At 41.8% G+C, this 25,664-nt stretch overlaps 1 protein-coding gene across 5 annotated transcripts; it reads left to right on the top strand.

Moving 5' to 3' along the window:
- Positions 1 to 632: 632 nt before the first annotated feature.
- CCDC83 (coiled-coil domain containing 83) lies at positions 633 to 25,422 on the top strand. 5 transcript variants are annotated; one of them, XM_089512893.1, is made up of 13 exons: positions 639 to 778; positions 1,799 to 1,907; positions 2,875 to 3,013; positions 4,580 to 4,664; positions 6,438 to 6,606; positions 7,248 to 7,415; positions 13,019 to 13,110; positions 15,213 to 15,281; positions 16,332 to 16,453; positions 19,134 to 19,204; positions 21,281 to 21,486; positions 24,137 to 24,326; positions 25,125 to 25,422. In XM_089512893.1, the coding sequence occupies exons 3-12, from the start codon at positions 2,904 to 2,906 to the stop codon at positions 24,311 to 24,313; spliced, it is 1,269 nt and encodes a 422-aa protein (XP_089369019.1). In that variant the 5' UTR covers positions 639 to 778; positions 1,799 to 1,907; positions 2,875 to 2,903; the 3' UTR covers positions 24,314 to 24,326; positions 25,125 to 25,422. The 5 variants fall into 5 exon arrangements, with proteins under 5 accessions (XP_089369021.1, XP_089369019.1, XP_089369017.1 ...); XM_089512891.1 differs by having other exon boundaries at positions 639 to 809; XM_089512895.1 differs by lacking the exons at positions 24,137 to 24,326; positions 25,125 to 25,422 and adding an exon at positions 23,847 to 24,024 and having other exon boundaries at positions 633 to 809.
- Positions 25,423 to 25,664: the final 242 nt, after the last annotated feature.

Genomic DNA, 25,664 nt, shown 5'->3' with positions numbered 1-25,664 from the left:
GGTTTAGTTTAAAGTTTATGATAGATAATGTGATAAGATTGTAGAAATGATTACTTATTTATAGATTGGTTAAGTGAATAACTTAGGAAAATGAAGATATAAAATGAGAGAAATAATGATAATGAATAATGATAACCAGAACTCTAGTGTGTTTTCGGTGTGTGTTTTGCACCTTTCCCCCCCCAGAAATCTACAAAGGCGTACCGTTACTACTAAAGAATATATATATATATATATATATATATATATATAGTATACACACACACACGGAGTGCTAACTCTCCTCTATCACAGTTTTAAGTACTGAGGTTTATTTACATTTCATTAATAATAACCGAAACCAATAAAAATAAAAATAGCCTTGGGGGCTGCATCCACACTGCAGAAATAATCCAGGTTGACACTGCTTTAACTGCCATGGCTCAACACTACTGCATCCTGGGAATTGTAGTTTATTGTGGCACCAGAGCTCCCTGCCAGAGGAGGCCAAAGGTCTCACAAAACTACAGTTCCCAGAATTCCCCAGCATTGAGCCAGGGCAGTTAAAGTGGTCTCAAACTAGATTATTCCTGCAGTGTGTTTTGGACCAGTGCTTTTTAAAGGTTCATCATGCGTTTGTGAGGGGGCTGCAGTTCCCCAAAAGAGGCGCCGGAGGGCGATGTTCCCCAGGAAAAGCTTCTCAATGGAGCCACAGAAGGCCTTGGTTTGTAGGAGGCCATCTTGGCTCTGTTGCCATAGCAACTGAGCAAACGTTGACTTCAAGCAAGGGAAAGGTCTGGTAAGGGAAGGAAGGGAGATAGACATATAAGGTATATAGTTAACCATAACATATATACTGTATGTGTGTTTGTGCGCATTAGTATGCATTAGGTTAGATATATATATATATATATATATATATATTGGTGTGTGTGTGTGTATATATATATATACACACACACACACACACATATATATGTATGTATTAGTGGGAATATATATATAGAGAGATATAGATATACATGTTATATTAGTGGGAATATATATGTATATATGTTGTATTAGTGGAAATATATGTGTCCCAGTCCTGGGAAAAGAGCAGGATACAAATAAATATAATAATAAATTATATATATATATATATATATATATATATACACACACACACACACACACACATACACATACACACACACACACACACACATACACATACACACACACACACACACACACCAAATAACAATATATGTATATCTCTAACGTCTGGCTGAGAAAGTGACTTCTTTGCTTTCCTGGCCATTCAATATGCACAAACTTGGTTTTGTGCCCAGAATTACTTTTAAAACTATTGTGTTATACAGTAAGTAGGGTCACCCGGCGTCCTCCTTTTCCAGGACATGGCCTACATTCAGGGTGACTAGATGTCCCCCTGACTGCAAAGGTAGGACACAAGGCACCGCAAAACGCAGGGTGTTCAAAAAGGATGCAGGGTGTTCCCAAAGAAACGCTAAAACTTCCAATGGAAATATAAATGCATGCCTCCTTTAGTCATGCTCCAAACGGAGGACATTTTGGAATTCCTCCTGGACACAAGGCTGAAATGTAGGCAGGGTGACCAGATGTCCTCCTTTTCCAGGATATGTCCTACATTAAGGGTGGCCAGATAGACCTAACCACAAAGGAGGACAAGGCACCGCAAAATGTAGGGCATTCAAGAAAAATACAGGATGCTCCAAAAGTTTCATAACTACTTTTCATAACTGCTTTTTCATAGTGACTAAAAATACATATTTGTGCCTGTGTTTGTCCTGTCCAGATACAAACCTGCAGACATTTTGTATTCATGGTATTTCCTTGACTGAAGATCGAAGTTCTTGTGGTTTGGAGATTTCCTCTTTTAAAAAGTGGAATCACACTTGCTTTAGGTACGGTTGTGTTGAATGGCTAAGGGATTCAAAGCCTGTGTTAGTCTGGATCAGTATGCAAAAGGATCTTGTAGCACCTTTGAGACTAACTAGGAGAAAGAGGTTCGTAGCCTAAGCTTCCATAGACTTACCTGTATATACTCGACTGTAAGTCAACCTCGTGTATAAGTCAAGGGCAGGATTTGGGGCCAAAATTATAGATTTTGAGATGACCCGTAAATAAGTTGAGGGTGAAACTTGGGACATGCAAGAAAGGTTGTAAAGGATGAAACAAAGAAAAACAATGCTAAAGATCTTTTAAAATTTTGACAGGATGGATGAGAGAGTAGAGAGGGTCTATGCTTCTTTTAGGTGCTCTGAGAAGAGATTGAGCTCTCACCTTTCACCGGGGTATGGTTCCCTTTTTTGATAAGAGCTAAAGTACAGTACTTACATTGACCCATGGATAAGTCGACCCAGTTTTTTGGGGTCAATTTTTTCACTAAAAAATCTAGATTTACACATGAGTTTATACAGTAAGTCACCTTCATCAGATACATTGAAGGGCTAAGTGCAAAGACTGGATTTGTCATTGTCTGAGGAGCCACAAGTGTTGTCTGTGGAAAGGAGTGTTTTTTTGCATTTTGTGTGCTAGGGGACAAGGGGACAGTAAACAGGAACATTGGTAGATCAATCACCTGTTGGACAATTTTGTTGCACAGCAGAAGAGTGCTGTACAACAAATCTGTACAGGAAATGTGGATTTATGTTACACAAGCATGATGTAGACTTTCAACCAGTGAGGTAGTATTTTTCTGTAAGTTCAGCCGTGTATTATGAAACATCTCAGCCTTCTATTCCTGAATTATTTCATCAATAACTCCCCTCCCAAGCATACAGTGTACAGATCACTACAGAATCTAGTGCCAAGCCACAGATGGAGAGAGACTTCTATGAAGTATTAATCTGTCCTGTTTCTTTCCGTCAGGTCTGTTTCACCCTACAAAGACATAAGCCATGGCAAAGGACAAAAAGAAGGACAAAAAAAAGAAGGGCAAGAAAAAAGGCTCCACTCAACAATCCAAGGAACCTCGAACCTATTTTCCAGAAGCTCTGTTAGCTTATCAGTACGTTTAACAAACAGGGCATTTAAAATCGTTTTGTATAATTGTCTCTTGTCTGTGGTCCCTTCTGCATTTTTGTCATATTTGCAGACAATAAATATTTCCCTCCATCCTGCTTACCTCATTAGTGTAAAATGATTAGAAAAGGTATACTATTAAATGATATATAAGTATGTAAATAAGCAAGTATATTATTTAGCAGTGGAAGCTCATCTATAATTGAAAGCACATTTTATAGCTTTTGTGGGGATTGTGCTATTTTGACTACATAACAATCTACATTTGGAATATGAGTTTACTCTTACAGTATTAACTGCCTTAAATCCCATTCTGGGAGAAAGGTGGGATATAAATCCAATAAATAAATAAATAGTAAACTCATATTCCAAGAGTAGATATCCCTGAAAACACCAGATCCTGTCAGAGATGTTAGTACTTGTGTGGGAGACCGCTAAGGAATACCAGATGTTATAGGCTATATTTCAGCAGAAGGGAATAGCAAACCACCTTCAAGGGCCTGTACGCACGGGTCCAAAGACCTCTGTTCCTCCAGCCTGGCACCGTCCTGTCCAGACAATGCAAGCTATTAGTCCCCAACTAGAATTAGCCATTTTGGACATGGATCCAGCAGTCTCATGCTAATCCCAGCCCAAAGGGGCCTTAACCTGGACCAAAAAGTCTGGCTGTTTGCTGTGGAGTTTCCAGGAAACTCCATGCTAACAGCTGGCAGACCAAGCAGCCCTTTGTCCCCCTTACCTCCTGCTGCTGTTGCATCTTCTCTGAAGGCCTCTACTATTTCCTCTGATATCAGAAGGGAGCATCTGGCCGTGTGAGTGGAGCAAGGTGCCCTGTTTCTGCCCTTACAGAGCGCAACAGGGCCTTCAGAGAAGACAACGGCAATGGTAGATAAAGGATGCATGGCGGCAGTATTTCTATGGCGCAGTGGCAGACATGTGTGTAAACATCCACCTGTTGCCATGCCAGCCTGGGTACTGACCAGGTCCGAATGCAGACCAGGATATCGTGGGCTTGGCCAGGGTATCTTGTCTGTCTGCTCAGGCCATGCATTTTCTTTGCCTAAGAGGACACTGTGAATTCCATAAGATCACCATAAGTCAACAGGTGACTTAAAGGCCCATACACACACATTAAAGCTTTAGATAAAGATAAAAGATTGCTCTCCCTTCCTTGTCCATTCCCCTTCTGTTGGCCTTTTGGTTTGTAAGCCAGATGGCAGTGTCTCTGTCTCTCTCTAAGTGATGGGAGTTGCTTTGAGAGCCAGTAATGGTCTGAAAAGCAGGATAAAATGCATTAAGAAAATAAACAAGGCATTATCAGAAGATGCCAGAGACAGATGCTGGCAAAACGTCAGGAATAAACTCTTCTAGAACATGGTCACATAGCCCCCCCCAAAAAAACCCAAAACTATGGATGCTGGCCATGAAAGCCTTTGATTTCACAAACAAGGCAATACACAGATATCTCTATCCTGCCCTTCTTTTGGGAAAGGACTTTGGTAGTCATTTTTGTAGCCTGCTAATTTCTTCTCTGTGTTGTACATACCTTCAGAATTCAGATAAAGGAAGAGATAATTGATCAGCTTCTGCGTGACATAAAGAGTCTGGAAGCTACAAATGACAGAAACAAAGAAAGGGTAAGCAGACAAATGTTTGTCACTGGGTTTTGGGAGGATCTCAGCTCAGTTTTAGAGCACCTGCTTTGTCTGTAGACATAAGGTGGGCAATGGTGCAGGGGGCAGAGGCCAGTTTTCAGCTTCCAATCCACTTGTGGACCAAATCCTCCTATTCCTTAATCACATAATAGTAGAGCTGGAAGAGACCTCACCACAGAGTACTTCTGGTGCGGTACTAACTGAAAGGGGTAAGCAGGTGGCCTAATTCCCTCCAGCCGCCAAAACACACGGTTTCCCTCCAGAGTAAAAAGAACCTGGTAAAAACGGGTTCTTTTTGCGCCGCAGGGTGGACATCACGAATGCACCAATGGCGCACTCGCGCTGTAAGCCACGTGCAGCACCATGCGGACACTGCACACTGCTTACGTCCCAATGGCGGTGCCTGTGTACACGGGATGCCGTCATTGTTATGCCACCGTGCTTGGGTTAGGGACTGTGCGCTTGCCCTGCAGTCCCTAACCCTAATATCACCGCCGCCATGTCACAAATCAAAGTAACTTAAGTCTGTATTGGCCCACTGTTTACTGCTGTACATTGGCCAAGATGGTGATTGAAAGTGATGCAACCCTACTTCCAATCACTGTTTGACAAATATATGGCTGAAAGCAGAGATATGGTAGGCAGTGGGTGTTGGGTAAAACTTGGGTAGTTTTCTCCCTTTGGGGGATTGTTTTGGCATGGTTTTTGAGTCAAAATTGCCCCCAGATTGTGCCAAAACTTTTCTTTAAAAATGGGAAGTTAGGAAGACTGGTAGGAATTTGACATAAAAGTGAGCCTCAGGTAGTGCTTTTGGCCACGGGCCACATTTTCTGCCACCCTTGATGTAGACAGGCCTAGCTTGAGCATGCAAACCCCTCTTATAGAATCATAGGCCGCATCCATACCAGCAAAATAATTCAGGTCCACTCTGCAGTATTCTGCCCTAATTTCACTGCACTGAGTCCTAATGTGGCTGAAATTGCATCAGTACACTTGGGAGAGACCACAAGGGCCATCCAGTCCAATCCCCTGCCATGCAGGAATTGACAGTCAAAGCACTCCTGACAGGTGCCCATTCAGCCTTTGATTAAAAACCTTTAAAGGAGGAGACTCCCCCACACCCTGAGACAACATATTCCACTGTTGAACAGCTCTTACCACCAGAAAGTTTTTCCTAATGTTTAGGTATGAACTCTTTTCCTGTAGCTTGAATCCATTGCTTTGTGTCCTGGTCTCTGGAGGAGCAGAACACAAGTTTGCTCCTTATTCAGTATTTAAACATGGTTGTCATGTTCCCTCTTAACCTTCTGTTCTCCAGGTTAAGCCTACCCAGCTGGAAACTATAGGGCATAGTTTCCAGTCCTTTTACCATTATTTCAGTGTCCTTGGTTTAAAAACATGAGATAGCAGGGTAATAGGAAACAGTGCTGAATCACAAGGTCCTTGTGCAAAATGCTTTCAGTGTCCCGATCCTCTAATTAGGCCTTTGAGGATTGATTGTTTAGGTAGAACAGGCCTTTTACAATGCGCTGGATTTTATATTTTAGTTTCTATTATTTTAGTTGTTTGGTTTTTTAAAAATAATTTATGTTTTTAACTTACTTTGATTATTTGATAGCTTATTCATTTTAACTTTTATATTTTGTGAATTTTTAGCTATGTTTTTTAGTCTGTTGTGAGCCATCTTGAGTTCCAAAATGAGGAAAAGGCAGGATATAGATACAACAACAACAGTAATGATATCTCCTATTTCAGAATCAGCACTTAAAGGATGAACAGATCGGCCACATCCGGGCACTCTTTCTCAGCCTAAAAGAACAGGAGAAGGAACTAGAGAAAATTGAAATAGTTACTAGGGATGATGTAGAGAAAGCAATGAAGGACAAATGGCAGTATGTTAAAGACCAAGAGAAGCTTATTAAAGGTGAGTTGCAAGATCTTTGTTGGATTTGGTTGGCCTGTCATCTTCTCCAGACTTTGGCTTTATAGTACTATGACTTTCTGGGTAGTAATGCTACTTACAGTACTTGAAACATCTTTCCCAGAGATGTTCCCCTACTCCCTACATTGTTATCATTTAGACACTGGGAGAAAACCATGGCCTGTTACAGACTGCCAAAATAAAGCTGCTTCGGGTCTCTTTGGAGGCATGGAGGTTTAAATGATGCATGCATCCTAAGAATCCAGAAGCTGCGCCAAAGCTGCACTCCAGTGCTTAGGAATGGAGTGTGGCTTTGGCGCGACCTCCGGACTCTTAGGACCCATGCATCATTTAAATAGCATACCTCCAAAGAGACCCGAAGCAGCTTTATTTTGGCAGTCTGTAACAGGCCCAAGTTTTCTTGTGCCTGAAAGTGTGATTAGCCTTAAAGATCCTCTATCTCTTACTTTTTATCTTAAGACTCCTGTCAATGTTTTTGATGTTTTTTTATGACTTTCATTCTTAAAATGGCATACATGTTTTTAGGGAAAAATTATCCAGTAATAAGCCTTTATTAAGCAAAAGTTATTACAGTAATAACTTTGAGATTTTACTTCCCCAACCATCTTCTTTCTTTCAACAAGACCTGCGCTGCCAGATACATTATGCTGAACAAAAGATTCTGCAGAAGCAGGCTGAAGTGGATTACTGGCAGGCATACAAAAATGTCGGGAGTACTGAACATGCCAATCAGATCAAGTGCCTGGAAGAAGACATCAAGAAGCTGAAAGAAGATCTTGAAGAAATGATAGGTGAGTTGCTGTTATGTCTGTGCTTCAGCCAGGGATTAAGTCAGAAGGTTAGGTCCTGAATTCCTTGCTCAGTCCATGCCTTAACTTCTTGATGTGTCCCCCCTGCTCTTCTTTTTACCAGGATATGAATCAAGGGGAAAGTGCCTAAACCCCTTCTTTTGCAGCCCCCACAAGACTTCCCTAATTTTTTTTAAAAAAAATACAAAACTACATATAAACACAGCAGTTTGAGATGCTTTACCTTCCATCTCACAACCGACACATAGGAGAAAAGCTGGCTGAAAATCAGCCCAAACCTGATTCAGCTACAGGTTGAGTCTTCCTAATCCAGAATTCTGAAATCTAAAAATCTTCCAGAATCCAAAACCTTTTTCATGAGTGACTGAGATAGTGACACCTTTGCTTTCTGATGGTTCAGTGTATACTAACTTTGTTTCATGCACAAAATTATTAAAATATTGTATAAATGTTTGTTGTTGTGTGCCTTCAAGTCATTTCTGACTTATGGTGACCCTATTGTAGGGTTTTTCTTGGCAATGTTAGTTCAGAGGAGGTTTGCCATTGCCTTCCTCTGAGGCTGAGAGCATGTGGCTTGTCCAAGGCCAGCCAGTGGGCTTTGTTGCCAAGCTGGGAAGCGACCCCAGAATTGTAGTCCAGCACTCAAACTGCTATGCCACACTGGCTGTCTTTGTATCAAAATACCTTCAGGTTATGTGTATAATGTGTATATGAAGCATAAAGGAATTTTTGTGTTTAGACTTTTGTCCCATCACCAAGATATGACTTTAGGTATGTAAATCCTAATACAGGTATTCCAAAATCCCCAAGAATCTCAAACACTTCTGGTCCCAAGCATTTTGGCTAAGAGAGATTCAACATGTACTAGTTACTTCTGGGTTACTGTTAATGCACCAGTGTGGCTTACCGGGGGTCCATGGACCAAAATTGGCCCTGCCTTGCTGCAGTTGCTGTTGAAATTCATCATTAGCCTGCACTTGAACTATCCTGCAGAAACTGGGAGGTAAATTGTGCAAGAGAGAAGATAACATGGTTGATGAATTCTTGACAGTTCCATCACTCTGGGACACAAATGTGGCATTATGGAGGGATCGAGGCTGAACAGATCAGGTATACATTTCTGCTTCAACATCAGGTTCACAGAGTAACCTTGATGGTTACTTTCTCTGAACCCAGTGCAGGACACATAGTTGTTCTGAAAGGAAGGTTGAATGGGTTTTGCACCTTGAAAGCACCTTGGGTGTGGTTAGAGAGGGCCTTCTCAGTGACTGCTTCTGGGAATACACTGCTAGGAGAAGCTAGGCTGGCCTCCTCTCTGTTCTATTCAGACAGCTGAGCTGCTCTCAAGGGGGATTCTGCCTGTTTAGGCAAATTTGTTTCTTTTTATTGGTTAATTGTGTTTGTTTCCATTGGAGTTATATTAGGTGCCTTAATTTCATGGCAGGAAGTCAAGATATAAATTTAATACATAAATAAATAAAATATACATGAGATCATGGGGGGAGGGAACCTTTCTAGTTACAGTTTAAGCAAGCCAGCTTTTCCACTTGCTTGAGATTAAAATAAATAAAAATAAATTCACAATCTCCATCTTGTTCAGCTCCTTTTTGATTTGAGTCTTGTCCAATATAAAATCAGGCTTTAACAAAAGCTGTAAATGTTGGTTTTTTTTTTTTTTGGGGGGGGGGGTTCAATGCACAAAATAGCAACCCTGGTGAAAAACATGTCTCCAGCTCCCTTAACCAAAATCCAAACTAGATCCATCATAACCGACAGCCATATGTGGAGAAGTCTCCATTGTCCTTGTAGCTGGATCTGGCCACCAGGCCTTCAAGATACTTTACAACATGAAACTAATAGTTTTTAAAAAATGAAAAATAATAAACTGTACATTGAAGCATGGAGAAGTAGTTGTGTTAGTAGTTGTGTTAGGTAGTTGTAATGAAAACAACAAAGCCCTATAGCACTTTATAGATTGACAGATACATTATTGGCATAGGCATTTCTAAGAAGTCAGTACCTGGCATCTACTGCTAGGGGCCATCAGAGCCCTCTGTGGAATCGTGCTTTAGGCTTTGTTTAAAACCATAGCACACTGACCAGCTCCCAACCGATTTTATCTTCTTCTTTTTTCTTTTCTATAATGCCTTGAAGTTGGGTTGCCTTCCAAGGCATTGTCATGAGAAGGAAATGCTGCTGTTACTGCCAAAATATTAAATACACCCAGTTTTTGTGACAATAGCCATGTATTTAACTGTGGTGCAGAAAATGCCAACTCAACTTCTGAGAAATTGTTGTGGGGAGAGGGAGTAGTTGTTTCTTGGATCCTCTGATACCACCTGAGTAATAATAAATAAATAAATAAATTTTTTATTTTTATACCGCCCTTCCATAGATCAGGGCGGTTCACAGCAAATATCAATAAAACAATTAAGAATACATAAAAACACCCCTCTCTCACTGACCCCTCCCCCCTGGTAAAAAGCCACCACAGCGGCAAGATAGTCCTCCGCAGTTCTGGGGAGCTTCTTCCCAGGTGACATGGGGGGGGGGGGCAGCGGCAGAAGTAGTCCTCCACCAGCTCTCAGGCAGTCCCCGATGTTGCTGGGTCTGCCTGATGGCTCCCTCTGAGGCCGAGATGACAGTTGAAGAGGGAGGGGCCTCTTCCTTCAGGCAGTCCCCGATGTTGCTGGGTCTGCCTGATGGCTCCCTCTGAGGCCAAGATGACAGTTGAGGAGGGAGGGGCCTCTTCCTTCAGGCAGTCCCTGATGTTGCTGGGTCTGCCTGATCTCTCCCTCTGAGGCCAAGATGACAGTTGAGGAGGGAGGGGCCTCTTCCTTCAGGCAGTCCAAGATGTTGCTGGGTCTGCCTGATGGCTCCCTCTGAGGCCGAGATGACAGTTGAAGAGGGAGGGGCCTCTTCCTTCAGGCAGTCCCCGATGTTGCTGGGTCTGCCTGATGGCTCCCTCTGAGGCCGAGATGACAGTTGAAGAGGGAGGGGCCTCTTCCTTCAGGCAGACCTTGATGTTGCTGGGTCTGCCTGATGGCTCCCTCTGAGGCCGAGATGACAGTTGAAGTCACCTACAGATTCTGGGAGGGCCCACTAACCAGCATCTTGCTAAAAGTGCCCTCAATTTTGCAGCTGGCCCTGTTTCGTGGACTGGACCTGAAGTCATCAAATTCACAATGTCTTCCCCTCAGTTGGCATATCTATATCTACACACACACACACACACACACACACACACACACACACACACAGAGAGAAGTATGCCTTTATTTCCATAAAATGCAAATGCAGAGCAATGTGGTGCAGCAGTTTGAAGACTGGACAGTGACTCTGGAGACCTGCTCAGCCATGGAGACCCACCAGATAACTTTGGATAAGTCACACTCTCTCAGCCTCTGAAGAAGACAAAGGCAAACCCCTCTGAACAAATCTTGCCAAGAAAACCACATAATAATAATAATAATAATAATAATAATAATAATAATAGTAAATTTTATTTGTATATACTGCCTCTCCATGCAGACCAAGGAATACAGCAAAGAATAAAAGCCACAATATAATACAAAATACAATATTATCTAAAAATACAGTCAGTAAAACAACAGCAATATTACTACCAATAACTAAAAAGGCCAAATCGTCGTCAATTTTCCGTGCTATCAAGTCAGAGTGGGAATGTTCCATAAAATCAGCTGTAAAAGTCAGGTGGATAGGCCCGCCGGAAGAGATCCGTCTTAAGTGCGTTTTAAAGGCTTCTAAGGTGGTAATGAGATGGATCTCTTCCGGTAAGTTTTTTCATAATTTAGGGGCCACGGCTTTATGGGAAGTTGTAGTTAGTCTAGTTTTCATATGTTCCAACAGTTTCTTCCCTGATGTTCTAAGAGTGCAGGGCAGATTGTGTAGGGAGAGGTGTTCTCTTAAGTAACTCTGGCCCAAGCCATGTAGGGCTTTAAAGGTAATAATCAGCACTTTGTATTGCACCCGGAAGCTGATCGGCAGCCAATGAAGAGATCTTAATATTGGAGTAATATGGTCAAATCTTGGATGTTCCTGTGACCAATCTGGCTGCAGCGTTGTGGATCAGTTGAAGCTTCTGAACTTGGTACAAAGGTAGCCCCAGGTAGAAATCAAGACGAGAGATTACCAGTGCGTTTACTACTGTTTCAAGGTCCCTCTGGGCCAGGTAGGGATGCAGTTGGCGTATCAACCGAAGTTGGTAACAAGTACTCCTGGCCATCACCTCCACCTGAGATGACAGCTGTAGAGACAAGTCCAGGAGTACTCCCAAGCTGCGAGCTTTGTCCTTTAGGGGAAGTGTGACCCCGTCCAAGACTGGTTGACAAATCTCCATCCCTGGATTTGGAGAACCTATCTCGAGTACCTCCGTTTTCTCTGGATTCAGCTTGAGTTTGTTTTCCCTCATTCAGCCCGTTACTGACTCAAGACAGGCATTTAGAGGAGAGACGCCATGACCTCAACCTTGCAACTGACTTTTCTGGCCTTATGATGTATGGTTGCCATAAGTCATAAACAGTTTGAAGACACACAACAAATACATAAATTTCAGTATCTTGCAATTATTATCATTTATATAGCGCCATCAGTATATAGCACCATCAGTGTATATGATGCTTTATAAATTTATTTTATTACTTTATTGAATTTATACCCTGTCTTTCTCCCAGAATGGAATATATGGCAACTTGCAGTAATTTCAAACAAGAATAAGTAAAGACAAAGTAACACAACAACAAACAGCCAGCCCTGCCAAAGGCATACAATGTCCCTTGTGGTCTCTTGCAACTCTACAATTCTATGATTCTGTGATTCTAACAAAAAATGAACTGTATTGTTGCAGAAAATTTTGTGGCCACTGAACTCTCTTCTTTTATCCATTTTGACCCTCTGCTGCGTTTATGAGAAATCTAATTTCATTCTGAAAGTTCTACACTCATTTGAAGGACTGCTTGTTATGCTAGTCTCAGATTTGTTTTTAAATGCCTTTAGGTTGCCTTTCCCCCTTTTCTTAAGAGCCTCCTAGTTCTCACAGACAGCGGCTGACAGTGCCAGGAAGTGGCATGGTTGTCAAGTGCCCATAGACTCACTGCCAAGTATTACGGAGTCTGGTGGGTACAGATAAGAGCCATTCAAGGCTCCTCTTCATTTCCTCCTCTGCGTTTGCAGCTCTGAAACTCAGCTTCGCCTCAGTATCATCTCTTTATTACCAACTGAACTATACAGATCTAAGATGCATGCAAAAGAGACACATTTTGTTCTGTTTCCCTCCAGTTTATAAATAATTTGTGGACCAAATTGAAATGCAAAGCAAAAACTTATTCACCTATCCAAAAAATAAAAACTTATATCATGAAGACTGTATTTTCCCTGCACATGTAATCTCCATAGAATGATGTAAGGCAAGTGCTTGAGAAACATCAGTGTTACTATCAAGCTCTTTGAATTAACTAATATTTTGAGTGACTGCATAGAGGGCTTGTATTTAGTTCTATTATAAAATACTCCTCCATTTTCTGTTTTATTCCCTCCCTTCCTTGACTACCTTTTCCCTGCTAAAGAATATTTTAGAATTGCTCTGGAAGAAACAAAGGAAAAAATTGACAAAAACACTCTGAGACAAATGGAACAAAAGAAGGAATGGGCCACTGAGGTAATAAGAGTTTGCTTGTTTTGGCTGTTCTTGTGTTTTGAGAATCAGGGTATGATACAGCCAAAAATTAAACAACTTTCAATTTCATGTCATTTTCAACAGTGGTGCTTTATTGCATTATCCTAAATGGTTTTTTTAAAAAAAAACAAGTAAGAGAAGCAGTAAATCCACTTTTGGCTTTTGAGACCTTCTTCCTGCAGTTCCTCTGAGGTGTACAGGACCTCTCACAGTACCAGACCTTTGTGGGAACATAATGCAACACCTGGGTGGCTTTTGTACAAACTGGAACACATGTGGGAGGAGAAGCCATGGAACCAAGTGTGGTTTCCACTCTCACTTTTAAAATCTCGTTAATTCAAATTGGAAAATCAACCACATGCTTAGGGATGCAGTTCTGTCGACACTTCCCTGGATGGCAGCCTTGCTTATTCCAGAAGGCAAGACTTAATTCTGAAATTTCCTGTGAGTAAGACTTGTTAGTAGAGGTGGCCAGTGGACTCTACCAACAAGTCTTACCCACAGGAAATTTCAGAATTAAGTCTTGCCTTTTTCTGGAATAAGCAAGGCTGCCATCCAGGGAAGTGTCGACAGAACTGCATCCCTAAGCATGTGGTTGATTTTCCAATTTGAATTATTTATTTATTTATTTATTTATTTATTTATTAACCTTCATTTATAAAGCGCTGTAAATTTACACAGCGCTGGATATACAATCTTTTTAATTAGACATGAGATTTTAGAAGTGCTTAGTTTTGGCTGAATCATACCCTGTCGTTTTTTAAAAAGGAAGAATATTCATGGTACCCCTTAGAAATAGGAATGTTTCTCTCATTTATTAATTTTAAAAGTAGCTCCCTGATTTCTTTCCTATCTTAGACCACTTAAATTTGGCTTGTTAAAAAAAACCAGTCTAGTGCACCAATGGCTAGAGTGTTGGGATGGGGAGATGTTGCTGTCAGCCTTCTCTTAACCACGAAACTCACTAGGTAGGATTGAACCAATTGCTTTTTCTCCACTTAATCTCACTGTGAAGCTCAAGATGAGAAGAGCTGTGTACACTGTTTTGAGCTCACTGGTAGAAGGTTGATATAGCAAACCCTTCCACACATGGGGGTTCAGCTCTGGGACCACCCCCACCCCCTGCAGATGAGAAAAGACATGGATGCTCAAGCTCCATATTATTCAGTGTGCAGCAACGTGCATGTGTCCATGTCCGGGCAGACATTGAACAATATGGGGCATGCACTGAAGGAGGAGCTTGAATCCATTTATTGCTATCCCTCCAATACAGTGAGCCCACTATATATGAGTGTCAGATCCATGGATTGCAGGTGGTCAGATTCATGGATCACTCGCCAGCCTATATGGTGAGCCCACTATATATGAATGTAATCCATAAATAAAAAAATTACATAGCTGAGATGTGATTTAGCACCCCCGCCCCACATAGTCTAGGATAAGGCAATCTTTTGGCCTGTCAGGTTCATCCAGCTTTTAATGGTTCTCCAGCCAGCCCAGAACTATCGGCTGTGATCTCTGATCAGTGATAACAGATAACAGGCCATTTCACATATGGTAAATTTTTACATGGAAGAGAAATTCTGCTTGGCAATCCTGAAAAGTTTTGTATAACTGAACTCAGTTGTACTGGGGCAAATGAGGAAGATTTCCAACTGTTCTTCCTTGTCCTATGCTCTTTGCTTCACCCACTACTGGAATGTGTCCCACTCTTCTTACACTAGAATTTGGCCCCCGGATCAAAAAAAGTTTCCTACTCCTGCTGTAGATATTAATTCCATAGACAATATAGCTTATTGTCTTTAGACAGACATTTGATATGGCCAAGATTGGACACAATTTACTCTCTCACTTAAAAAAAAAGTGCCTCATGTGACATGTCATAAGCAGCAGTACGTAAGTATCTTTTGAGAAGTTGGTAGACATAAAAGTCTAAGTAAACAAATCAAAGGAAGAATGGAGTCTTTTGTTCCAATTTTTTGATGTTCCTCTGCGGGTATCCTGTCTAGACGCTCGCCTCTCACTTCCTTCAGTGAAATTGTTCAAATGTTAGCTATCGTTGTAATTTTGGTGTATTTCCTCAGAATGCCGTTAAGCACATTGACAAGATCAGTCGCAGGGAGATTAAGGAATATGACTGGCTAAAGGAAGAGGTGAGTGCATCAAAATGGGAAACCTACATTTCTTGATCAGCAGCCACCAGGACAGAAAAGCCTGCATCTATTCTTCTACAACAACAACAACAAAAGGGACTGAAAACATAATCAGATTCACAAGCAACAGGACAGAGCTCACTAGCACATTCAGCTGTGGTCAAAAAGGGAAGTAGGGAGTTTATTTTTCATTTATTTTAAGTATTTCTATATCAGCTCCCAAGGCAATGATGAGGCAACCCAGGGTAAAGCAATGGGTATGATAAGGTAGCTGTGGAAGTAGAGGGTTTTAGGCTCAATTCCATGCAGATATGACAGCCGGTGTGGTATAGTAGTTTGTAGGTCAGATTAGGACTCTAGGAGACCAGGGTTCAAATCCATACTCAGCCATAGAAACCCACTGGATCGCCTTGGGCAAATCACACACTCTCAATCTCGGAAGACAGCAATAGCAAACCCCCTCCAAAGCAATATTTCCAAGAAAACCCCTTGGCATGGGTGCAATAAGGGAGCTTGCCCGAACACACATAAAAATAACAATTGTGCAGATCCATAGCTGTTGACAGCAGTTCCCTTTTAGGTAGCAATAAATGCAGTAAATGTGAGAAGAAAAAGTCTACTTCTGAGTTTGAAAAATCTGTCTTTTAAATTTTTAAATATTGAAGAGTGTAGAAGGCCCTTGCAAACTATTTAAAAGATGGATCACCAATCTTTGAGGCTTCCAGGAGCAGCAGTTTATGGGTTGGGTGAGAGGTTCAGCATGGTTTGACTCTTTCTTTGCCTGCTAGCTCAGTCACAGGCCTCTTCCAGCAGTGTCTTCCGCGGCACACTGGCAGACAGTAAGTAAGTAAATGATAGACAGGGAGGCTGCCGCAATTCCTGCTCTCCAGCATCAGCCATCTGAAGGATCCTAGTGGTACAACTGAATCTTGGCCTCTCCAGAAAAGAGTTGTTGAGTAGCACAGCCAGGAAAGTAGTAGACAATATATGGCTAGATAGACCAATGGCTTGGTACAGGATTTCAGAGCTGAGTTTTGTATGTCATGGCAGGTTGCAGCTTACCGAAGGGAAGTGAATGATCTGGAAGCCTCCATCCATACACTGGAAAAGGAGAACATCTATCTCATCAACAGACTGTTTGACCGTAGACTACAGTTTCTTCAAGTACCCAGGTAAAAGAAGTCCCTAGAAGTTAAATGTCTCTGAGCATTTATATTTCAGCTGTCTGTAAACATGGGGGAAATCCTTCCTGCTGCAGCTTACTGTAGTTTCATTATAACTGTAAATCATCAACTACTAGATAATACAAAACAGACTAGTGATTGGATTAGTCCAACTGGGTATAGCTGGAGGAGAATCATGTTCTAAGATGTGGACAGCAAGTAAATTGAGGCTTGAAACAGAAAAGAACAGGGGCAGGGCATGCAGATGACGGACAGCCCCAGAGCCAAATAGAGCCAAATAAAGTTGGGGATTTCCTTGCCTTTTGAGCAGAAGCAGATCAAAGTATACTGAATAATAAGCATGAGAGGGGTGATAAACTGCGTATTTTAAAATGGCAAAAACAGCCATGAAAATAGGACAGTATCATATATGGGCTCAACCCATGTTCAAATGTTGTGTAGCTGGGCTTTAAAGTTACATATAACTTTTCTGCAGGCATCCAAGTAGCAACAGACCACTTGATGAATATGAAAAAGTCATGTGTTCTTCCACAGTAGCACATAGGTACAGAAGGTGTGGAATTAGCAACATCAAGTCCTATTCTTTGCAATTAATACAGAATAAATGCTTCCCTTATTCTGTTCTCATAATCACTAATTTGGATGAGAAGCTATCATGCTACACTGTTTAGAATGAGTACTAATTGTACTTGGCATGAAAATAAAAATTTCAGCCTTTTAGCATTGTTTAGCCAGTTAATTGTGGGCCATGAAGCATTTTAAGGAGTGAATCATTTGTTGAATTATCTTATAGGTTACAGCACTATATTCTCTGCCTTTTAATCCAGAAGAAATGAAAAGTTAGATCAAACATTTTTCTTTACTACATTTGAAACAATGGAGGTGACAGCTGTCCACAATCAATCAGTGTTGCTTTCCCACACCTCTCTAAAGCGTATGGCTCTTAAGAAAACTAATTTTTTTTTTTGTCATTCTCTTCTCATTTTTTGTATTCCCGTGGCCACCTGCACTTTTTTAAGTGAGAAGTACCACGAAAGCCATGAACATAAAAGTACTTAATTTTGGCCAGGTTTAGTTCCAATGTCAGCAAGCCCTCTGTCTTGCTTTCCTTCTAAATCAGTTTGATTGAAGCCGCCTTGAGTCCCATTTTGGGAGAAAGGCAGGATAAAAATAAAATAAAATAAAAAAGTCAGTGAGCTTAAGTGTACATCAGATTACAACCTTCAGCACATGCTTAACTCCTCCCTTGTGACCTTTCAGCCACAGTAGTAGTGCATCATATTATAATTAATTTATAATTAGTAACTATTGTTACTGAAATCTATGCAGGTAATCCACCTCTTAAACAATAGTAGTTTCATATTAGAAGTCAATGCGGGCACAAAATACTTTCTGCCTGTAGCTTTGCACTAATACAGGAACAGGAATAATACAGCCTTCCAGGGGGTGTTGAACTACAACTCCCAACAGCCCTAACTAGCATAGCCAGTGATGAGAAGCACTGGGGGTAGCATATCAGCAGCATCTGGAGAGCCAGTTGATTCTCATTCCCATTTCACTGGGCATTAAATTCCCACTGCTTCTTTGGGGCAGAAGCCACAGGTCAGTGGCAGAGCACTTGCTTAGCAAGCAGTGATTCATTTAAAAAGAATTTAAACCCCTCTATGAAATGCTTCTTCCGAAGACCTACAACCCTAGGTTATGTTTCAGGCACAAGTGGGAGCCAGTGCAAGGACTATATATTTATGGTGAGGTGAGCATGTGTGTCCTTCAGCCTAATTCCAAAAGCTTTCTCAAGTTCAGGTCTCTGCAAGAATGATTTGTCTCTTTTTCAAAAGGCTGCTTGCTGGTAAGTAAGAGAGGGGGGGAAAAGGATAGCAGAGAGAGAGAGAGAGAGAGAGAGAGAGAGAGAGAGAGAGAGAGAAAGGGGGTGGTGGACATTGGTGCTGACTTTCACTGGCTTCAGCCCTTCTCTCCAATGGCATTTGGCTTCTGACAGATTACTTCGGCAGGCAGTGCTCAACAATATAAGCACCATTTCCAATCCCTGCTCTAACATGTATAACAAAAACAAAAAACTCAAAACAAATTGTTGGGTGTGTGAACATCTAGCCCCTTATTTTTCCAAGCATTCACAGAAAAGAAAAAACCACAAATTACACTGTGATGGTTTCCCCCAGTGTGCCAGTGATCTTGCCAGAGGCAACAAGCCCTTTTATGCATTTTGCATGAGCACATACTTTTCATTCAGAAGGTGCTAGGTTCAGATCTCCAGGTAGCATGTGGGGGGGATCTTTGTGAGACCCTGGAGAACTTCTGCCAGTCAACGTTAACAACACTGGACTAGATGTTCTCAGGCAAGCAAAAGGAAGGCTTTCTCATTTTTCTTTGAATTGGTTAAGAGAATGTGAGAGAAGTCACTTCTGAAACATTTCTGCCCTGGGAGACCAGGATCCTTATTTCAAGCATCTCAAGGGAAACAGTTTGCTATCTCTGGGTGTGAGTCTAAGAAAGAGTGGATGAAGGAATAATTCAAGCAATAGATCAATGGAACTTGCCAGAATGAACTTTTTTTTAAGAAAAAAAATATGCTACTATTTTTTTTAAAAAAAGATGCTAACATTTGCAAACTTTTGATGTTACCTTTTTCTGCCTTGTAACTTTCCAGAAAGTTATTTCTTACCCAAGGTGCTGGCCTACAGATTCCTGGAAATGAGTTGGAACACAGTAACTCCACAGGTAATGCACTTTGCAGTGAGGACATAGTATTAGCAACCAAGGCTACAGGGGTGCCTCAATTGGAAAATTTGCACAGGTTCTGAGTCCTCTGATAATTACCCATCTCTGAACCTAAACCAAATCTACCTGCCTAGGAACTTTCCCAGCCTGTGAATAAAGCCTTGAGAGACTGGTATCTATATCAGGGGAGTAAGGGATTGGATCTATGGCTGTCAGTGGTGCTGTACTATGGTTTACATAATCCCTAGCCATGCTGGTTGAGGCAAATATGTGATGAGAGTCCAAAATCTGAAAAGCCACAGGCTCCCTATCTTTTGCCTTCTCTGGTTGGTTGCTAGTACCAAGAATAATTCCACTCAGTCAGTAGAATTTACACGTTTTGACATATCCATTCAGCAACTGTTTTAGTGGATCTCTAGCTGGAACTAGTAGAATTTACACCTGAATATATTATCATGAGAGGCCATCATGGTGTAGTGGTTTTAGTTTTGGACTATGACCCTGGAAGACCATGGTTCAAATCTATGCTCAACCATGGAAACCCACTCAGCCTCAGAGGAAAGCAGTGGCAGACTTCCTTTGAACAAATCTGGCTGAGAGAACACCATAAGTCAGAAATGAAGACACACAACAACATATTAGCATGTCTTCACTTTCTGAGGCCCTCTGTTACAAGCATCTTGAGGCTTCAAGGTCTCTCTCTACTGTGTACTACTTCACACCATTGTTCTCAAGTGAATGCAAGGACTACAAAGAGAAATGCAATTGCCACACTCTCTCTCACATACACACACCCCGCTCAAGAATACAAGTCTGTTAACACCTTTTCTTTCATCCTACTTCCAGGTAGATCATGGTCCAAGCCTTTCCTAGGGAATGAATAATCTTGTTGATAAGCATTCTGGGAGAGAAAGTGGTAGTCCAGATATAATTCCCATCTGTACCACGTGATATAAAATAGGTTGATTTTGAGTTGTACAGAGGCCATGATGAAAGGGTAGTACAGTTGGCCCTTTGTATCCACAGGGGTTCTGTTTCAGACCTCTCCCTTCGGATCCTAAATATTGTGGGAACTCGTTCCATTATAGCCAGTGGTGACATGGCCACATGCACATACTGCCAATGACAAGAACAGGGTAGGGCCATCTGCAGATGTTCCAGTCTGCAGATGGAAAGCCCACTGATACAGAGGGCCAACTACATTGTGCAAATAGGTTGGGCCAGGTAGTCTCTCCCCTTCCTAGCAGGCTGTGGGAATGAACATTAGTAACTTAACCATGGTTATTAAAGGACTACAAGCCACCTAGGCAGTTGAGGATCAATAATGTGGAACCTTAGTAAGACACTAAATATCTAGCCTGTGTGTTTATGCTGATCTTTATGCGATGCACATTGTCTAATGTATATTTTACCATAAATCAGCTTTATGCTTGATTAGAAGTGCCACAAAAGAAACATGGAAACTGCAGTTTGGTGATGCTGACAACTGAGAGATACCTTTAGCCAGAATTTGTATTCTGTGCAGACGCATTCAAAATTCACCTCCTAAAAAGCCAGTTTGGCTTCATTGACAAAGTTGATTCTGAGGAGGAGGAGGAGGAGGATTTTTTAAAATGAGAAATATGTGCAATCCTTACAGTACTATCTATGTTAATGATGCTTTAGAATAGTGGCTGTGGTCCTCCCAGGAATTCTGGGAGCTATAGTGCCAAACATCTGGAGGACCAGACTTCAGAACCACTGCTTTAGAAAACAGTAAGCAAAACTTAAGGTGGGGGAGGGAATAGGTCTCTGTTTTCACATGGGGATGGGTTACTATTACTCGAAGTCTATATTCAAAGCTAAAGAAGCATTACTTCAATAAGTAGTCAGTCACACTGGGGAAAGATTACTTCACACTTTGGCACTTCCATCCTTTAATTGTCCTGTACTAGGATATGCTGATGCAAAGAAGAGACTAGAGACTTAGCAAAAGAAGGAATTTCAAAGTGAGTGAGTTAGTGTGTCAAGGAGCACCTGCCAGAATTCCCTGTGTTGCCTGCAGCAAAGACGAAATGCTTCCCCCTCTTTTTGCAGAGGCAGAATGTATCAGCTTGGAATCAATATCTGAACTTGTGCTTGCTGTGGAGAACAAACCAAGTGAGGAAAAAACTGTTTTGGAGGGAGAGAAAGATACACATGATGATGGTGATAATGTGCAAGAGGATGAGGTGTATATGCGAGGAGTTCCATGCAGAAAGTTTCTTCCCCCCATCCTGTATGAAGATAGCAAAGATTTCAAGGTAAGGATCTGTTTTTTCTGGGGAGGGGATATAAATGAGGGAATGCCAGATATTTCTGCTACTAAACGTAGGAGAAATTTCCACCATTTCCTAGTGACTTATGTACTGAACAACCTAACAATCACACATTAAGGCGGGATACAGACGGGCAAAAAGGGGTGTATTCATGACGTCATGAAGGTAGAGCCTTCAGATGGCCCTTACCTGAATGCCGCCATGAACACGCCCCCCGCACGCCCCAAGCGGGAAGAAGCGGCATTAAAAAGGTGCTGCTTTTCTCCGCTTCTTTTCCGTTTGATGCGCAGCTGCGCAGCTCCGTCTGTAAGCTGCTGCACCGGTACGCCAGAATTGCTACGCCGCTAATTTAAGTTGCCCATTTAAAAGCTCCGTGTCTGCTGCGTCGCATAATGAGTCGGGGTCCTGGAACATGCGCAGTTTGCAGTCAGGCTTTAATTGCAGCGTCAGCTGCCATGCAGGTGTGGAAGCTGCAGCACAGCTGCAGCGCATTTTAAGACTCGTAACCCTAACCCTAACCCTAACCCTAGAGCAACATGTACGCATGCGCTGCTAGAATTGGGGAAAGTTTGGACTTTAAAGTGAACCCCTACACACATTCCTGTGCCATTTTCACCTAACAATAAAAAACGCTAAAACTGTAAATATTTACATATATACAAGGGAGGTGATGGGGGATGGCAGGGGGACAGCGGTGGCAGCGGAGACAGCTGTAGCTGTGCATTGCAGATTCAGCAAGAGCGCGGGGACCAAAGGAGAGGAGGCATCTATGATGCTGGTGACACTGGCAAAGTGCAAGCGGACAAGGATGCCAACACCAGCTGATCACCAGCTGGCAGGAGACCACCATTGTTCTTGGGCAGAGCGGGGGGGGAAAGTTTTAAAGGGGCTTGGGCACTTTAAATGTGCCCATAGGCTTTCTGCCGCCGCTGCTTAGCGCTGCAGCTGCGCACCCGCCAGCCGGCAAAAGAAAAAAAAAGCCCCGTTTTTGGCCGCCCGTGAGGAAGCTGCCTCTCTCTTTGCAGCGTCCTCCGAGGCGGCGGTTTGGAAACTCCGGGTCTGAAACGGCCCCAGGTGAGGCGTCTTCACTGCCCCCCATGTGGAAGCCCCATCTCCTGAGCCACGCCCCCGGGGCGGGCGGTCTGGAGGCTCCATATTCAGCAGAATACACCTCCAAGACGTCTTCCCCTGCCCGTCTGTATCCCGCCTATGTAATCAAGTGTTTTCCAGAATTTTAGAAGAAGTCTGCTGCTTCTTTACCTCCTCCTCACTTCAGAACGGTGTGCAGCCTGTCTTTGGTGATTAGCTGGCTGGTTGTCATTCTCTGGAAATACAGGAGCTCACCCTCAGCTGGAGATTGTCTCTGCTTAAGCTAAGCAGCTTCACTCTGACATTTACATACAGTAGCTAGAGCAAGCATTTTAGCAGTTGCCAACTTAGCCATTGTGGCTATTTATTTTTATTTATTTACTTCATGGAGTTATATCCCAGCTTTCTCAGGCAATGGGATTCTAGGCAATTCCTGTTCCTCATTTGCATTTCTGCCTCCATTCTTTTATTTAAAGTTTCAAATAAAAATCTTCACTTTTTTGGTAACATATTATTTCATCCAAAATATTCAAAACAGCAATAGCAATATCAGCTTCATTTATATACCACTTCATACCACACTAAGCAGTCTCTAAGCAGTTTAGAACTGTAAGCTAATTGCCCCAACTGGGTACTCATTTTATTGAACTTGGAGGATGATGCCAGGCTGAGTCAACCCTGAGCCCCTGGTTGGGATTGAACTCACAACCTTGTGGTTTGTGAGTGGCTGCAGTACTGACATTTAACCACTGCACCACCAGGGCTCATTGGGCCCTTGGTACCCGCTGGGGCTTCGCTTCAGTATCTCCCATGGATACCAAAATCTTGGATGCCGAAGTCCCATTATATACAATGGTGTAGTAGAGAGCCATTATATAGAGAACCAGTATGGTGTAGTGTTTTGAGCATTGAACTATGATTGGTTTGATTCTGGGTGACCTTGAGTTGATGACACATTCTCAGCCACAGTAAACCCCGTGATAGGACTGCCTTAGTTGGAAAAGACTTGGAAACAATTTGAAGGCACACAATAGTTAAATGGCAAAATCAAGGTGGGGGTTTTTTTTTGGATTTTTTTTTCAGGTCATGGATTGTTGAATCTGTGGATATGGAGGGCTGACTGTATTGTTTCCCTTCTCCTCCACCGTGCACATTTATCTATGCAGTGACACTTGGACGTAGAGTGCCAAACTAGGTACCAATGCACATTCTCTAATGTGTATTGCCTGCAATAAGACTGTTTTTTTCTCCCTCAGTGGGATTTCCAGAGACATGCTTGCCTCAGCAATCAGAATTGTAAATTAAGCCAGTTTACCTTCAAATGACCAGTCACAAAACAAAATGCAAAATATAGAACCTAAGAGAAGCTCTTACAAGAGTGCAATAAAAAGGATTAGGCCCATAAGGCTTTGCTGGCTGACTTGATGCTTGTGAGGAGGTGATTATTTTATTTTTTGTTTTTTTTAAAAGAGGGGGAGAGGAATGGCAGCTTTTCAAGAGTACTTGCTATTGAATAGCATAATTGTTTTTCTGCATTGAATTCCAGAAATACAAGGATCTGGGGTCTTTGGAAGTGAAGTTAATGAGTATAGTTGGCCAAGCCATGCCAATCCATGAAGATATCAAGGAAATGCCAAGCAAAGCTCAGATTGAACAAAAATATGACAGTGGTAGGTCAACCCGCCGCATCACCTACCAGATGATCAAATCTGTATTTCCTTAAAAAGAAAGAAAAGGTAAGCCAATTGTTAGCAGGAGAACAAATATAGACTGTAGGGTTTTTGGAGGGGGGTGAGAGTGACTTTAGTAGTTGACTTAAATATTAAAAAGATTTTAACTGGATGTTTTAGCAAAAATGTGTATATTGTACACAGTATATACATACAAGTGATTTTGCTGAGGGCAAGTGGGGACATTTTTTCCCTCTATTGTTTATGTCTCTTCATGACAAAGAGTTCCAGGAGCAACAGATTACTGCTACGGTTACACAAGCACTGCTAAACTAGAGTATAAGGTTCACACATCGGGTGTGTACCAGTCTCGATATTCAGTTCTGAAAAGTATCAGATTCTTCTTGGCTGATCTGGAGGTTATTCAATTTAACGAGGGGATAGATACATGATTCAGTACTCTGAAGCTTTGTACCTTCTATTAACTTGCTGAAAATCAGTAAAGGCTCTGATATTTTTGCTCTTTGACAGAATGGGGTTGGTCTCTCATCAGAGCTGCCCACTCTGAGAGAATGAAACCCATCAAATTTTATATAAAGGCACTAGTTTTTGAGCAAGAACAGCTGTGCCATTTTTGTTAAAGAAAAAAACACAGTGATTGTGTGTTTCCTTGCATATGTTGGGGCAATCTATATGACAAGGTGCCTTTAGAAATGGGCTGCAAAATTTCAGAATCAAGCTAGTGAGAAGGGGGATGGGCTAGGTGCCTTTAACAATGACTTGGGATGGGGACTAAAAAAGTATTTGTCGCCCATCCTAATGGCTTCTTTATTACATTTATACCCTGCCTTCCCACTGAAAAAGGCATGCAGGATAGCTTAATAATACTGGAATAAGTTAAAACCTTAACTGAAAGAAAGGAAGGAAGAGGAAGGAGAAAGCCATCATCCAAGTTATTCTACCCTTCTACAGCAGACCATTTTATGTGCCAGAAGCCTACCTGAATACGAAGTAGAAATGTGGGAATTTGTCTGCATACAAAATACTCCTATAGAAACAATCTGTAAAATCTCAGCCAGTTACGTCCATTGGTTTTATGCAAGAGCTGCCTTTAAAGCTTTTTCTCAAGGTGATTTAATAAACTAACTCACCCTTGTTTGGGGTACCATGTTTGTTGTACTGTTTATTGATTACAACCAACTGAAACTTTGGAATGAAAACTATACCATGCCATGCAAGTTGAATAGTTCTTGGGCTATAATTCTCAATAGTCTAGCCAACAGAACAAATGTTGAGGAATGCTAGGCATTGCAATTTAGCATATCTGGAAGATCACAAAATAACACACGGCAAAAATGTTTGGGGTTGTGATCTAAATTAGAAAAAATGTATAGCCCCTTCTGG

Source organism: Sceloporus occidentalis, unplaced genomic scaffold (assembly GCF_023333645.1).
Source record: "Sceloporus occidentalis isolate IW3139 unplaced genomic scaffold, rSceOcc1.0.p SCAF_2, whole genome shotgun sequence".
NCBI lineage: Eukaryota > Metazoa > Chordata > Lepidosauria > Squamata > Phrynosomatidae > Sceloporus > Sceloporus occidentalis.
The sequence above is the reverse complement of the archived record's forward strand: the minus strand, read 5'-3'. Positions and strand labels throughout refer to the sequence as shown.